At 40.8% G+C, this 16570-nt stretch overlaps 1 protein-coding gene across 2 annotated transcripts in view; it reads right to left on the bottom strand.

Annotated features, from left to right (window-relative positions):
- The window catches only part of EML5 (EMAP like 5), a 332722-nt gene that overhangs the window by 31518 nt on the left and 284634 nt on the right, over positions 1 to 16570 (bottom strand). For both annotated transcript variants that reach the window (XM_089778388.1, XM_075926740.2), the window contains 3 exons: positions 10744 to 10764; positions 7029 to 7202; positions 3679 to 3887 (listed from right to left, as the gene is read on the bottom strand). In XM_089778388.1, the coding sequence (XP_089634514.1) occupies positions 3679 to 3887; positions 7029 to 7202; positions 10744 to 10764 (404 nt within the window). The remainder of the gene's footprint in view (positions 1 to 3678; positions 3888 to 7028; positions 7203 to 10743; positions 10765 to 16570) is intronic.

The raw sequence follows: 16570 nt of genomic DNA, 5'->3' as shown, positions 1-16570 counted from the left end.
AATCAGTATCTTAGATGCCTATATACAAATGCGAGAAGTATGGGTAATAAGCAGGAAGAACTGGAATTGCTAACCAATAAATACAACTATGATATCATTGGTATTACAGAAACCTGGTGGGATGGGACGCATGATTGGAATATTGGTATGGAAGGGTACGGCTTGCTCAGGAAGGACAGAGAGGGAAAAAAGGGAGGAGGGGTTGCCTTGTTTATTAAAAATGTACACACTTGGACTGAAGTGGAGATGAACGTAGGAGATAGCTGTGTAGAGAGTCTCTGGGTTAAGCTAAAAGGGGTAAAAAACAAGGGTGATATCATGCTAGGAGTGTACTACAGGCCACCTAGCCAGGTGGAAGAGGTGGATGAGGCCTTTTTTAAACAATTAACAAAACTATCCAAAGCCCAAGATTTGGTGGTGATGGGAGACTTCAACTATCCAGACATATGTTGGGAAACTAACACAGCGAGGCACAGACTATCCAATAAGTTTCTGGACTGCATTGGAGACAACTTTCTGTTTCAGAAGGTTGAAAAAGCTACCAGAGGAGAAGCTGTTCTGGATTTGGTTTTAACAAATAGGGAGGAACTAGTTGAGAACTTGAAAGTGGAAGACAGTATAGGGGACAGTGATCACGAAATAATAGAGTTCATGATCTTAAGGAAAGGTAGAAGGGAGACCAGCACAATTGAGGTTATGGATTTCAGGAAGGCAGATTTTGATAAGCTCAGAGAACTTGTAGGTAAGGTCCCATGGGAAGCAAGACTGAAGGGAAAAACAACTGAGGAGAGTTGGAAGTATTTCAAAGGGACGTTGTTAAGGGCCCAAAAGCAAACAATTCCGCTGTGTAGGAAAGATAGAAAATATGGCAAAAGACCAGCTTGGCTTAACAAGGAGATATTGCATGATCTCAAAATAAAAAAGGAGTCCTATAAAAAATGGAAACTAGGACAACTAACAAAGGATGAATATAGGCAAGCAACACGGGAATGCAGGGGCAAGATTAGAAAGGCAAAGGCACAAAATGAGATCAAACTAGCTACAGGCATAAAGGGAAACAAGAAGACCTTTTATAAATACATTAAAAGCAAGAGGAAGACCAAGGACAGGGTAGGCCCACTGCTTAGCGAGGAGGGAGAAGCAGTAACAGGGAACTTGGAAATGGCGGAGATGCTCAATGACTTCTTTGTTTCGGTCTTCACCGAGAAGTCTGGAGGTGTGCCTAACGTAGTGAATACAAGCAGAGAGAGGGTAAGTTTAGAAGATAGGATACACAAAGAACAAGTTAAAAATCACTTAGGAAAGTTAGATGTCAGCAAGTCACCAGGTCCTGATGAAATGCATCCCAGGATACTCAAGGAGCTGATAGAGGAGGTATCTGAGCCTTTAGCTATGATCTTTGAAAAATCATGGCAGACAGGGGAGATTCCAGAAGACTGGAAAAGGGCAAATATTGTGCCCATCTATAAAAAGGGGAATAAGAACAACCCAGGAAATTATAGACCGGTCAGTTTAACATCTGTCCCAGGAAAGATAATGGAGCAGGTAATTAAGGAAATCGTATGCAAACACTTGGAAAGTAATAAAGTGATAGGGAATAGCCAGCATGGGTTTGTGAAGAACAAGTCATGCCAAACTAATCTGATAGCTTTCTTTGATAAGATAACGAGCCTTGTGGATAAGGGAGAAGCGGTGGATGTCATATACCTAGACTTTAGTAAGGCATTTGATACGGTCTCGCATGATATTCTTATTGATAAACTAGGCAAATATAACTTAGATAGGGCCACGATAAGGTGGGTGCATAATTGGCTGGATAACCGTAGTCAGAGAGTTGTTGTTAACGGTTCTAAATCCTGCTGGAAAGGGATAACAAGTGGAGTTCCTCAAGGGTCTGTTTTGGGACCCGTACTATTCAATAACTTCATCAATGATGTAGATATTGGGATAGAGAGTACTCTTATTAAGTTTGCAGATGATACCAAACTGGGTGGGGTTGCGACTTCTTTGGAGGATAGGGACATAATTCAAAATGACCTTAGCAAGTTAGAGAAATGGTCAGAGGTAAACAGGATGAGGTTTAATAAAGAGAAATGCAAAGTGCTCCACTTAGGAAGGAACAATCAGTTCCATACATACAAGATGGGAAGCGACTGTCTAGGAAGGAGCATGGCGGAAAGGGATCTAGGGGTCATAGTGGACCACAAGTTGAATATGAGTCAACAGTGTGATGCTGTTGCAAAAAAAGCAAATATGATTCTAGGTTGTATCAACAGGTGTGTTGTAAGCAAAACTCGTGAAGTCATTCTGCCGCTCTACTCTGCACTAGTTAGGCCTCAGCTGGAGTACTGTGTCCAGTTCTGGGCGCCACATTTCAAGAAAGATGTGGAGAAATTGGAAAGGGTACAGAGAAGAGCGACAAGAATGATTAAAGGTCTAGAGAACATGACCTATGAAGCCAGGCTTCATGAACTGGCCTTGTTTAGTTTGGAAAAAAGAAGATTAAGGGGGGACATGATAGCGGTTTTCAAATATCTAAAAGGGTGTCACAAGGAGGAAGAAGAAAATTTGTTCCTCTTGGTTTCTGAGGACAGGACAAGGAGTAATGGGCTTAAAGTGCAGCAGGGGAGGTTTAGATTGGACATTAGGAAAAAATTCCTAACTGTCAGGGTGGTCAAATATTGGAATAAATTGCCAAGGGAGGTGGTGGAATCTCCCTCTCTGGAGATATTTAAGAACAGGTTAGATAGACATCTGTCAGGGATGGTGTAGACGGAGCTTGATCCTGCCTTGAGGGCGGGGGGCTGGACTCGATGACCTCTCGAGGTCCCTTCCAGTCCTATTATTCTATGATTCTATGATACTCTACTTCAAGCACAATGTTTGATGGAAATCATCTTTGGTGTCCAGCTATTAGGTTCAGGACTTCCCTCAATAGAGTACAGAGATGGTCAGTTTAAAAAGGAAAGAAAAAGAATCTAACTCAATAGTACAGAACTATGGTTTTCTTTAACTGTGTCTCCTACTTTTGAGGGGTAGTAAAATTAAGCTCAACTATCTTAGTTATTCAAAAGTTATGATATTGAAAAATATTAAAAACCAGCAACAACTGCATGTTTGGGAAGGTCACATTTTTATGTTTACAATTATTTGTGATGTTTAATACTTAAGATAATGTATCAATGTGGAGAAATTACATTCCCTTGACTGATTCTGCTGATTTAATAGGTCACTGGTTTCTCTTCAAGTCACATCTCTATCTAAGGCTTCAGTATAGCCTCCAGTATCATAATATGTGAGCTCATCACAATCTGTATTATTATGCTGTTATATGTATTGAAAACATTTAATTCCAAGGGATTCCAAATCACTTTCCAGGTTATTTACAGTATTTACAAGACTTATTGCCATCCAAGACTGAAATGTAGCTGTGGGGAAAATGACAGATGTTTTATCTGTGTATAGCAACAGCACACAACATTAAACGACTAGAAGTTTTTGTTAAAATATACAGTTTATATACTAATCATCAGGTTAGAGCTGTCTATTATGCAAATAGATATCTGTGGCAGAAAAGTTTAGGATAACTCATTTTATTAGATACACACATGGAAGAATAAAATGTAAAAAGGATGTTTTGTATTCATGAATTTTTAAAATAATGTTTAAGGTACATACAGCTCCAAACGCTACAGACAGCATGGTCTGCATCCGGGCATCTTCTATTGAACTCAGTAGCCCTTTTTTACTGAGAAGAGCTCTTCCAGCAAGGGTCCAGAACCTCACATGTTTTACTCCCACTGAAACAAACTGGGTATCTGAATCCGGTCTGAATTCTGCTACAAATATACGTTGGTTATGACCAGCTCTGTTGGCAATTTTGGCACCTAGCAAAAGAAAATGTAGAATTTGAGCTTATCACAAAAATAATCTTCTACCAATTGAGGAATTCTTTACTCTGGAATCTCATGTTTTACCCCCACAATAATAAAAAAAATAGCTGAAACCGCAAACTGTTCCTCCTATATATATATCCTGTAACAGCATATCTCCTACGCTTCAAGCCCTAGAAAACTACTGACATAAACAAATTACATACCTAGATTCAGAAAATTTCCAGAAAAGAGAAAAGTGGTGTGGGGGAGAAAAATGAAATGAGGAGAGAGTTCAAAGGAGAATGGCAGAATGAAAGACCTAATGACCAAGATAGCATCTGGTGAAGAAATTACGACTTCTAGGCTGTAATTTTCAAAGGGCCTAATGTTAGGGGTCTTACCTCTACTATATTTCAATGGGAAGTGGAAGATTAAGTTCCTTAAGTTTTCTGAATATATCAGCTGTAGCATCTGATCAATATATGCAGAGATTGGCAGAGGGCTGCTCCACAGATTTTCTCCAAAACTGCTCTATTTCTCTCTGTCCAAGATGAGTAGAGTACATTCAACAATATCAGTCTAATGGTGTCTAGACTACAGAGTTTTTCGAAAAAAGTGGCCTTTTTTCAAAAAAACTTCCCCTGCATCTAGACTGCTGTCGCGTTCTTTCAAAAGTAAATCAAAAGAACGCGGCAGTTTTTTCGACCGTGGAAAACCTCATTTTATGAAGAATAATGCCTTTTTTCGAAAGTACTCTTTCGAAAAAAGGTGCTACGTAATGCAAACTGTACTTTTTTTGAAAGAGAGCATCTAGACTGTCTGGGTGCTCTCTTTCGAAAAAGTGGCTTGCTTTTTCAAAAGAACTAGTTGTAGTCTGGGCACTCTTTTTCAAAAGAGGCTTGCAGTCTAGACATAGCCTAAGACTTGAAGATGGTGCCTCTCCAGACTACATAGTTTTCACAATTAGATGTTCTAACTCCTGACACATTTGAAGATGATTGTTTTAGATGCTTTGTCCTTACCTGCAGATCAGATGAACAAAGTATCTGACTTTCTAAAATACTTTATCTTATCTAAGAAGCATTTGATGGCTCTGTAGCTATCCAGATGGAGCCATATGAACTCTTGAAGATAAGCAAGTTTAGGACAGTGGCATCTTAACTGAAATGGTTAGGAAAAACTTACTAAACAGGTCCCTACTAAACAGAGCACAGGCTCTGCCTTTGTCCATGTCAGACATTGTACCAGTTTCTGCAGTGACCTAACTAGACACTAACTACCTATGATGACAGACAAATATATTGAGGGGTTATGTATTCACTCATCACTCCTGATGGATTTCTCCCTGGTCAACAGACACCACAAGATGGGAAAGTGGGTTGTGTTTCATGTCTGCACCCAGGGTTCAGGGCTCTGGTAGAGTTGCCAGCTGTCCCATTTTCAACCGGTATGCCTAGTCAAAAAGGGACCCTGGCAGCTCTGGTCAGTGCCGCTGAAAGTGCAATTGACATCACAGTGGGGCTAAAGCAGGCTCCCAGAAATGGTGGTATTTCTAGCTTCTAGGTACAGGGACGACCACGAGGGGCTCTGTGCACTGCTCCTGCCTGAGTGATGACTCCACAGCTCCCTCTGTCTAGGAAACGTGGCCAATGGGAGCTGTGAGGATGGTGCCTGAGGGCTTGGGTAGCACACAGAGCTCTTTGGCCCTCTGCCTAGAAGCTAGATAGTCTGGCTGCTTCCTGAGAGCAGTGGAGAGAGAGGGCAGACAGAGACCTGCCTTAACTGAACTGTGCTGTAGACTGGGAGCCACCTGAGGTAAGCTCTGCCTAGACAGAGCCCATACCCTCTACTTCAGGTTGGAACCCCCTCCTGTTCCCTAACTCCGTCCCAGAGCCAAAACCCTGCACTCACTGCCATACCTCAGCCCTTTGCCCCAGCTCTGAGTCACCAGCTGAACCTCAAATCTCTCATCCCTACCCCCACCTGAGATCCCAGACCCCTGCACAGGGCCTTCACACCTTCCTGACCCCAATCCTCTGCCCTAACCTAGTGAAAATGAAGGGGGTAGCAGAGTTAGTCTGTACAGGATAAACTTTAAAAACAACAAAAGGTCTGGTAGCACTTTATAGACTAACAAAACATGTATATGGTATCATGAACTTTCATGGGCATAGCCCACTTCTTCAGATGACCAGAGTTTATTTTGCGTCTGCACATCCTAAACTCAAAACTCTAGTCATCTGAAGAAGTGGGCTATGACCACGAAAGCTCATGATACCACCTATATCTTTTGTTAGTCTATAAAGTGCTACCAGACCATTTATTGTTTTTTAAGTTTATCTAGTGAAAATAAGTGAGGATGTGTGACAGCGAGCAACAGAGGGGGAGTGGATGGAGTGATTTGGAAGGGACCTTGGAGAAAGGGCTGGCGGGGCTATGGCCTCAGAGAAGGGGTGGGAGTGGGCAGGGCCAGGCCGTTTGGTTTTATGTGAATAAAAAGTTGGCAACCCTGGATTCTGGGAACACCAGCAACTTTGCAGTCACGGTCTGGTGTAGACTTGCCAGTTGTGAATGATAAAGAGAGATGGAGCAGGATAGTGCAGAAGAGAGGATGGGCAAAAAATCCAAGGTCTTGTGGCCTTACTCAGAGCAGAGCTGAGCTGTTAGGAATAGCTATTTACTATAGTGATTTACTACAGTTAGGCTTATGGTGTGATATTCCAGAGATTATACACGAGGAGCAATTAAAGCATCACATTTCTGAGAGTTTCAGCTTCTTTTGTGGTCTTTGTGAGTGTGATTAACCCAATCAGTCAAGTCTCTAGCAGACTCCTTCTAGAGCAAAGACTTCTATTTAGCAGAAAGACACAGAATCAATACAAAACTTAATGAAATGTAAGATTTGTTTTCATTATTAGAAATCTTATCCAATGTATACAAGGATGGTGCCACTGGAAATACATTTGGCAATTATAACAATAGTTAAGCACATTTATCTTATTTTTAACTTGTACTATATATGCTATGTAACATTTATTAAAGTCATTTTTACTAGATGATAACCAGTATTTGTATGCTGGAATTTTTGTGTGAATTCTTGATTTACTCAGGATCAATATAAATGTATTCTACTAACACAAAATGTTTTCCTACCTTCCTGCCACTTCCAAATGGTAATGGTGTGTTCAGGATCCAGCCCTACAGAGAGGAGAAGTTTGCCAGTGGCACTGAAACTGACTGAACAAACTCCCTTTGAATGGTAGCATCGCAGTACAGATAGTGTCCGTTTGCTCATTGCATCCCACACATGGATAGAAGGAGCTGTAGCTAAATGAATATAAAATGTTCCATTATTTGTTATATGCTTACAAACAAAGGCAACATTTTGCTACTAGAAAAATAAAATTATTTTGGTTAAAAAAAGGAGATTTTGGTCTCATCTTTTAAACTGATCTTTAGCAAACAAGACCACCAGTCTGGACTGTGGGATTGTTCCATGTTACATTGGTGAAATAAGCTCCACCCTTTAGTTGGTTGCTGAGTTTTAGAAACACAACAGTGCTCCTAATATCAGCAATCCTCTCTTGTTTTCAACCTGCGTTAAACTTTTGTTAACTAGAAACATTAACTTAAAATCTGAGAACTTTGAAACATACATTATCTAGTAGTATGTAACCTGTCACAGGTTTAATACCCGGGTGAGGCTCGTATACTGGTGGTTTCCGCAGAAAATCAGTTTACAAGGCATAAACAAAATTCCTATTCTACAAAGGGCCAACCAATCTGGAATACAAGCTATAATCTCTAGCAATATGACAGCTGAACCACTGGTAGGCTTATTGAGGTAGAAAAACTAAAGGTGTCTAACTGGTGTTACTTTGATTGTAAACTGTCTAAGGTAGAGATTGTCTTTCCACAATATGCATGTATGTTATTTATTATGATGATGATTGATGATGATTATTTATGATTTTTGGTAGCACCTGGGGCCACAGACTCACTATACTAGGCAACACAGAGACAGTCACTTCCAAAAGTACATGTAGTCTAAGCATGGCTTGCAATGTGTGTACAGTGTCTGGCACAATTAGGTCCTAATCCTGATTAAGAGTTGGACTTTCAGAAGTGTGTAAGTGATTCAGCAGCCCAAGTCTACCTGAAAAATCAGCAATAATCTATACAGAAGGAGACTAAAAGGACTCTCCTTCAGCTCATGAAGAGGCCTAAAAAAAAGTGGGTCCAGATGGCTCTTTTCTCCTATGATTTCCTTCAGGCAGTTACATAGCCACTTTGCTATAACCAAATAGAAACCTTCCCCCGCTCCTTTAAATAAAAACGTAAATAGCACAAAACAGAGAATCTAATTTGTGAAAATCATGGGAAGATTAATTTGTTTGGATAGGCATCCAACTTCCTGAGCAGCTAAGAAAATCACCTTGTCAAGATCTAGAACAGATAGATAAGAGGTTAGAACATCTTGAAGACAGTTTCCAAGTGGTCTAATTTCTGAGAGCACACTAATTCCCTCTCCTTAAAGCTTATAATAAACCCCATAGAAGGAAGCATCTGTACCAATTCATAAACTACTTTTGGGACCTCTAGAGCTGTCTGAGTTTTCATACGCCTGTTGTTGAGATAGAGCAGAACATGCCACTGGGGATGGGAACAATGCAAGGATATGGTGTCAATTAAAAGAGCTTTTGACCAGGAACAAAGCAAATATTTTCAATGTAATGGTGTAATATGTGTATGCACGTATGCTTTTTTTTAAAGCAAGGATACCTGTAAATTCACCTGCTGGTTTAACTATATGAGTTGTCTCTATCTTGAATTTCCTGTATGACACAAGGGGACTGAGTGATGTCAGATCTAAAAGTACACTGTACTGGCGAACAGCAGAGTAAACCTCTGCGAAACAATGACAACATTATCTCTCACTTCTCTGTCAGATAAGAGATGGAAAAGATAACATATCTGTGAGACTTTGAACAACTTGGGTTCAGGACCCATCCAAAAAAATCTTTATTCTAAAGTAAATGGTGATCAATCTCTGCTTGACCTGGAACTACAGTTCTATAGCCTTTTGTAATCAGGTGTGTCCCACTTTCAGTGTGGATATTAATAAATAAAAAAAGAAGCATAATCTTGTTTAGGAAATCACTTCTGTGCTTTCATTAATAATTGTCTTTCATGAAAATAAACCTTGATTTGGTATTACTGCCATTGTCTATTCTTGAGTGTTACCTCAAAATCTTATAGAGTATTATAGGCGGGTAATTTAAATGATGCATTCTGGAATGCCCCAGATTTATATGATAAACCTCTGTACCTCTTTATGGAAAATGAAACAGATGCAGGGCTTTATCTTGGACTTTGAACAACTTTTTTTTCTTCAGCATCCTCCCTGCTAAAATCTTGGACTGCCCTAATCTTTTGGCCTGTCTGACAGCTTGTGGATCTTGGATAAAGTGGAGACATCCAGATGGGCTTCACCTACACTTCACAAATGTGGAGTTAAGTAAGTCTACCACAACAGAGTTACCTGGAAGAATAATGTACTTCTCAAAATCTCTGCTGTGATCTTTTTCTCCCTCGTGGAGGACATGATCTGCATGCTAAATGTTTTAGTAAAGGGAAGCATTTTGTGAGGTCTCCTCTCTTAGAGTGAAGGTTCCACTGAACGAGAGTGAACTAGGCCAGTAACATAGTCAATTGAGCTCTTCATGTGCCCTTGCGATCTTGATATAGGCAAACAATTTGGCATGGAAATGCTTGCAACATCATAATGAAGAGTAGTAGCAATCCAGATTCTAGTCTAGTAGCTCCACAAAGAAGAAAGAATATATTGCAGGATGCAGACTATGCCATCAGGAATTAGACAGGTGTATTAAGACACAGAGGTCAAATTAAAGCTGTTCTAAGAGGATCAATAAGGCAGCAGAAATGCCTACGTGGGAGTGGGTGGAAGCATTAAGCAGCACTAGAAAGGTTCCTACTGAATTCAAGGATACAGCCATATTATGGTTACCTCTTAAATAGGAGCATTGGTTGGGAAAAGGCTCCCTTGTATGCTCTCTTCCATCTCTAATGCAACCATATTTTGGCATATTCCAAAAAAATGAACACACTTTAATGTTTCACTGACCATATGCCCATCACTGCATATTTTTATCATACTCTCTCTATACATATAAACGCACATTTATGCATCTCTATTTTGATGTGTGACAAATTACAATGACTGTCCGACAATGAACTCATTCACACATGAATGATGGTGCTTTGAATTACAGTTAAAAACCAATATATTACTAAAAAATTACTCAATCTCAATTGTCAAAAAACCCAAAATGATTCATCACAAAATTAAACTGACATCATAACAATCATTTTGGATCATTGATAGTAACTGCATGTCAATCATACAGTAGCTATGAAAGGTGATTATTTTATTCACTCAGTCACCTAGGCCTCCTCAGTGGAACTATTGCTTTAAATATATACATTACAAAATTATGTTCAATTAATTGTCTAGAACTATTTGTTGTCAGCCCCATTAGCTTTTAAAAACTACATGTTTGTATAGGTATGCTATTGTAGCAGTGTATATTAGAAACAGTTTTTCACTGGGCAGCAAGAAGGGAATATGTTTTCAGCAAAAATTATTTTAAAATGAAAGGAAATATTCTATTTTTACAGTTCACTGAGCTATGGTGCTTTATGTTAAGTGCTGATGCAGTAAATGATTGATATGTGGTTATATAAACTTGAAATATATTCTCAGAATTTATTACTCTACAAAGCTGTAGATGGTGAATACTTAATAATCTAACTATACCTGAAGATGTTAAAATTATATTTCCCTTACCTGACATATCTGCTGAGTCTCCTGTAATGGAAAAGCAGCAGAAAAATAATTAGATAAGAAATAAGATAAGTGTTCAAGAAAATAAATGCTATATAAAGTGTCATTTCTTACCACATGCTTTGAGGTCATCTCCTTGCATTACAGCAGTATCAATACTGCTATTATAGTTAACGATGAACTAACAAATATTGATGCCTAAAGTCTAAGTGATTTCAGTCACATTGAAGATACAAAAAGCTAGCATGAACGCATTTTGTCTTCAACTGTGTAGAATGTACAACTGTCACTTGGGTGTGTGTCTCAGTTCCTCCTCTTCCTAGTTTTAAATTAATAGCATTTCTGTAGGTTTCAGGCATGCTAGTCAATGAAGTGTATACATTCTCAGAGGGAAATAACTTTTGAGATAGAATATTAATAAAGGGCCTGATCCTAACAGATACTGAACCCCCTCTACTCCCATTTACATCAGTAGGAGGGATGGGTGATCAGCATTACACAGAAGAATGCCTAAACTAGGGAAGCAGTTCTGCATGACATAATGGACTTTATCATAAAACACTGCAATGATATATTCTGATGTCCAAACTATTTCAATGCAAGTCTACAGAGACTCCCACAGTTGTACTTTTATAATTTTAAAACACATTAAAATAATATTTCTGTAAATCTCTGGAGATTGCATTATGTCAGAAATGCTGATGTAAGTTAATAAATAAAAGAAGCAAATAAGTATAATAAAGTAACCTTAACTTCAATGCAAAGGTTTAAAGATTGTTTTGTTTAGGAAAAAAAAGTTTGCCATTTAAAAAAAATGTTCTCCACCCTTTAATTACTGGGATTATTTATGGGAAGACAGTTCTTATGTATGTGTAGTCATCTGTTCCTGCTCTTCATTCCTCAATCCAAATTATAAAACAAAGCAGAATTTATGTTATTATTAGCAACTTTACAAAATGCTTATGGGACAGACATTAAGGGTCTTAAGTTTCCTCCTGGATGAAGAGGCAGTAAGAGGGAGGAAAAAAGCAAAGAACCATAGGTTTTGTAATGTCACTGAATTCCTTCCATCCTATTCTATATTCTTGGAGTAAATCTTCTTAAACATTTTCAAAATCTAATAGAAATATTTCATTTTTTTCAATATATGTTCATTCAAGCTTTTTTTTACTTTTCAATTTGCCAACATTTTAAAAAGTTTTTGTTTTCAGTCTAACATGAACTTTTTTTAAGTCTTCAAAATTCCCAATGAACAGAAAAATCCATTATTTGCCCAGGTTTTCTTAGCACAGTCACTTCGATAAGGCATGGATGTTGCAGGACAAGAGAGTTCTGGTGGAGGGCCAGCAGTAAGGATCTCTGCGGAGTCAGCGGAGAAGCGGGCTACTTGCAGGGAGCTGACAGCAGGGTCACCCAGTGCGTGGCAGCAGGGCTGCTCAGCAGGAGGTGGGGAGCTGGCTGGAATGCCAGTGGCCGGGCTGGGGGGGTTGGTGGCAGAGCTCCAAAAATGACCTCCCCTGGTCTGGGAAAATCCCTCATTCAGGACCAGTCAGGTCCCAAGGGTGCCAGACCAGGGAGGGTTGAACCTGTACAAACTTTTGTAGAAAAATAATCTATTCTTGTTAAATCAATCTGGTTCCTAAATTTTCTAAATTCTAAAACACTCAATATGTGCTATTATTTGCTATGAAACATAAAATATATGCTGCATATGTTTGTGTTGTGGTACTGATAGAACTGCACCGTGCTGTAATGTCTAGACACGATAGTGTTGACAGAGTGTTGTTGTAAGGATTTCTCTTTTTTTGAGCGTACATGTCAACTTTAATGTCATTTTAATATATATTTATTTTACAAAAATCTAGATTATCTAGAGGGTCACTCACTACTGCTTTGGCTCTCTTTGGAAAGTTAAACCCTTTTATTATGAGCACATTAATAGTAGATACAGGCAGTCCCCGGGTTACATCAGTCCGACTTAAAAAAATAGAGAGGACAGGTAACTGAGTAGCTAGTGCGGGGTGCCTCCCCCACTGTCACTGCCTCAGGCGGCACGGGAGGCGCTTCCCCCCAGCAGACCAGGGAGACGCAGTGCTAGTGCCCCCCCCCCCCAGCAGACCAGGGAGCGGCTTTTCTCGCTGCGGAGGACGCGGGCGGCGGGACCGCCGAGATGCGCCGCGGTCCCACCACCCGCATCCTCCGTGGCAAGAAAAGCCACTCCGCGTCTCCCTTGTCTGCTGGGGGGGGGGGGAGGGCGCGCAGCTAGTGCAGCCCCCCCCCCCCCAATCAGACCAGGCTTTTCTCGCCGACGCCTGGGGTAGAGCAGCTGGGGGGCTGTCGGGTTGGTTCCACAGTGCCGAGGTGCGGCGCTACTGGACCAACCCGGCAGCACCCCAGCTACTCTGCCCCAGGTGTTCCCAAGTCAGCCGCTGCTGAAACTGACCAGCGGCTGACTACAGGAAGCCCGAGGCAGAGCTGCTCTGCCCCGGGCTTCCTGGAATCAGCCGCTGATCAGTTTCAGCAGCAGCTGACTTGGGGACTCCTGGGGTAGAGCAGCTGGGGGGCTGCCGGGTTGGTCCCACAGTGCCGAGGTGCGGCGCTACTGGACCTACCCGGCAGCACCCCAGCTGCTCTGTCCCAGGCGTCCAGATTCAGCCACTGTTGAAACTGATCAGCGGCTGATTCCAGGAAGCCCGGGGCAGAGCAGCTGGGGTGCTGCCGGGTTGGTCCAGTAGCACTGAGGAGCGGCCCTGCGGGACCAACCCAGTAGCACCCCAGCTGCTCTGCCCTAGGTGTGTCTGATTCAGCCGCTGCTGGTCAGTTTCAACAGCGGCTGAATCTGGACGCCAGTTCTGACTTACATACAAATTCAACTTAAGAACAAACCTACAGTCCCTATCTTGTACGTAACCCGGGGACTGCCTGTACTGTAAACCTGTATGGTGGGATAACATGTAACTTCACAGCTATTTTTCCATTTAAGATAAAAATGTAGGGTATTATTTAATTCAATGTTTTTCCTTTGTCTCCCTTACATTAATTGATACTGTTGAGTTGATTGGAAAAACTGTTTATGATGTCCTAGCACAAGTGAGGAGATTACATGAAAATACAACTGAATTTAAGTGGGGCTTAAAGTTTCCAAAACTAGTTTCTGAAAACTCTCCAAGCAAAATATAGGCTTTGGTTTTCTAAGCCTCTCAATTTTTATTTAATTTTATTAAATTATACTCCTGGAAAAATAGAGAGGACAGGTAACTGAGTAGCACTCATACAGAAATAGTATAAGAGAAGGATACTCACCTGTGCAGTAATTGAGGTTCTTCTAAATAGTTGTCCCTGTAAGTACTCCACCTTAGTTGTTTGGGTGCTGCTGCACCTCAGGTTGGAGAATTATGATAGCAATGTCCTTGGTAAGCTATGCATGTGGGACAGCTGGCACACACTGTTTGGAGAAGCTACACTGCATGCGTAGCCAACTGACCCTTGAGTTCCTTTTCTGCTGAAGAAAAGCAAGATATTCCAAAGCAGAGAAGAGTAAGGCTGGGTGGTGGAGTATCCACAGGGATAACCATCTCAAAGAACCTCAGTTACTGCAAAGGCGAGTAACTGTCTCTTCTTCTTCTTCTTCTTCTTCTTCTTCTTCGAGGAGTATCCCTGTGGGTGCTCTACCTTAGGTGACTATGAAGCAGTATGAGTCCTCGAAGGAGGGATCTTTAGAATTTCTGCCTGTGCTGTAGATAGAACAATATGTCCAAATTGTGCTTCAGAGGCTGAGCATCTCTCTAATGCCTTGTGCTTAGTAAAAGTGTGAACGGAAACCCTGGTGGCTACTCTACAAATGTCATGTAGAGGAATAAAAAACAGGAATGTGTAGCACTTTAAAGACTAACAAGATGGTTTAATAGGTGATGAGCTTTCGTGGGCCAGACCCACTTCCTCAGATCAAATAGTGGAAGAAAATTGTCACAACCATATATACCAAAGGATACAATTTAAAAAATGAACACATATGAAAAGGACAAATCAAATTTCAGAACAGAAGAGGGATGAGGGGGAGGGGGAAAGGGGGGAGGTAAATGTCTGTGAGCTAATGATATTAGAGGTGATAATTGGGGAAGCTATCTTTGTAATGAGTAAGATAATTAGCGTCTTTATTCAAATTTGCGTGTAAAGTGTTGAATTTAAACATGTTTTTCAAGAAGGCTGTACATGAAACCATTGTTCTTGTGGACTTCGCCACTTTTGGAAGTTCTTGATTAAAGATATGATAAGGGAGATGGATGCATTCAGAGATTCGTTTAGATAGTATTTGGATAGTATTTGCTTAGAGTTTGTCAGGCTCTCTGTAGAAGATGCAAAAACTCTTGAGGATTTACAGAATGTCTTAGTTTATTCTGTATAAAAAGCAATAGGTCTGTGGACAGCCAAGGTATGTAGAGCTGTTTCTCTGTTGTTTATATGAGGCTCTGGGAAGAAAACAACTTCAGAGGGGTAGGCAAGTTAGCCTATAAGTGGGAAAACTTGAAAAACAATGAATAGTCTAGCAGCACCTTAAAGACTAACAAAACATGTAGATGTTATCATGAGCTTTTGTGGGTACAACCCACTTCTTCAGATGAATGAAATGAAATGAAGAAAACAGGTAGATATATTGGCTCATTACAGTGGAGGTAGGTAGGTCCCTTTAGGAGGAGCTTTGGATATGGATGAAGAACAACTTTGTTTTTGTAAACAATTGTATGGGGGGAGACATCTACCATGAAAGCTCACCTACCCTTCTTGCCAAAGTGATGGCTACCAAAAAGGCTACTTTCATTGATAAATATAAGAATGAACTGGTGGCCAAAGGTTCAAATGGCTTGCCTGTAAGTGCCTGTAGCACAAAGTTGAGGCCTCATGCTGGAGCAGAGGTTTTTATGAGTAGATATGTATTTTGAACTCTTTTAATACAGCATTTGATGTTGGGGTGGGTGAAAACAGAATAATCATCTACAGGCATATGAAATGCAGTTATCACTGCCAGAAGTTCAGAGAGCTAAGGGAAAGATCTGTATGTTTGCGGAATAGAAGGTATCCAAGGTTAGAGGGAAGTGGAGCTGATGTGGTGATCCTCACACCATATGAAGAAGCGAAGCCATTTGTGCAAATATGTTTCTATTGTAGATGGTCTGCAGCAATTAAAGAGAATCTCCTGAAAAGGTTCAGAACAGGTTATTTTCAGTGGTGTTAAATAATGAAGAGCCTTGCAAAGAGCTGCAGGGTCTCTATGTTCGGGTGACATAACCAACATTCATTCTATGTGAGAAGGCCAGGGACAAGAGTAAAGTGTCACAGTGACGCTATCGGCATTTGGAGAAGGTAGGGGAGCCAGGTCTGTCTGGTCCAGTTGGGTGCTACCAGGATGACTGTAGTTTTGTCCTGCATTATCTTGAGGAGTATGCAATGGAGAAGCAGCAGCAGTGGAAAAGAGTACATGAGTGGTGCTTCCCCCCATCCCCTAGGAAGGGGGGACCTAAACCTGCTCAGGAGTAGTGATGTGGGCATTTGGAATTGGTGTTGGCTGCAAACAGATCTACTGTGGGATACTCCCACAGTTGAATACTGGGGCTAGTGTTTTGGAATTGATTTCCCACTCGTGATTTAGAGCAAACTGTGTGCTGAGATTGTCCACTGTGACATTCTTTTTATCTGGTAAGTATGAAGCTTTCAGATATATGTTGTGAAGAATGCACCATTTCCAGAGATGAATTGCCTCTGAGCATGAGGGCAAGAGCAGGCTCCACCCTAATGGTTTATGTAATATATCATTTCGAGGTTGTCTTTGAAA

The sequence above is a fragment of the Pelodiscus sinensis genome, chromosome 5, assembly GCF_052426305.1.
Source record: "Pelodiscus sinensis isolate ZL-2025 chromosome 5, ASM5242630v1, whole genome shotgun sequence".
Classification (NCBI taxonomy): Eukaryota; Metazoa; Chordata; order Testudines; family Trionychidae; genus Pelodiscus; species Pelodiscus sinensis.
This window is presented reverse-complemented; position numbering and strand designations above follow the sequence as displayed.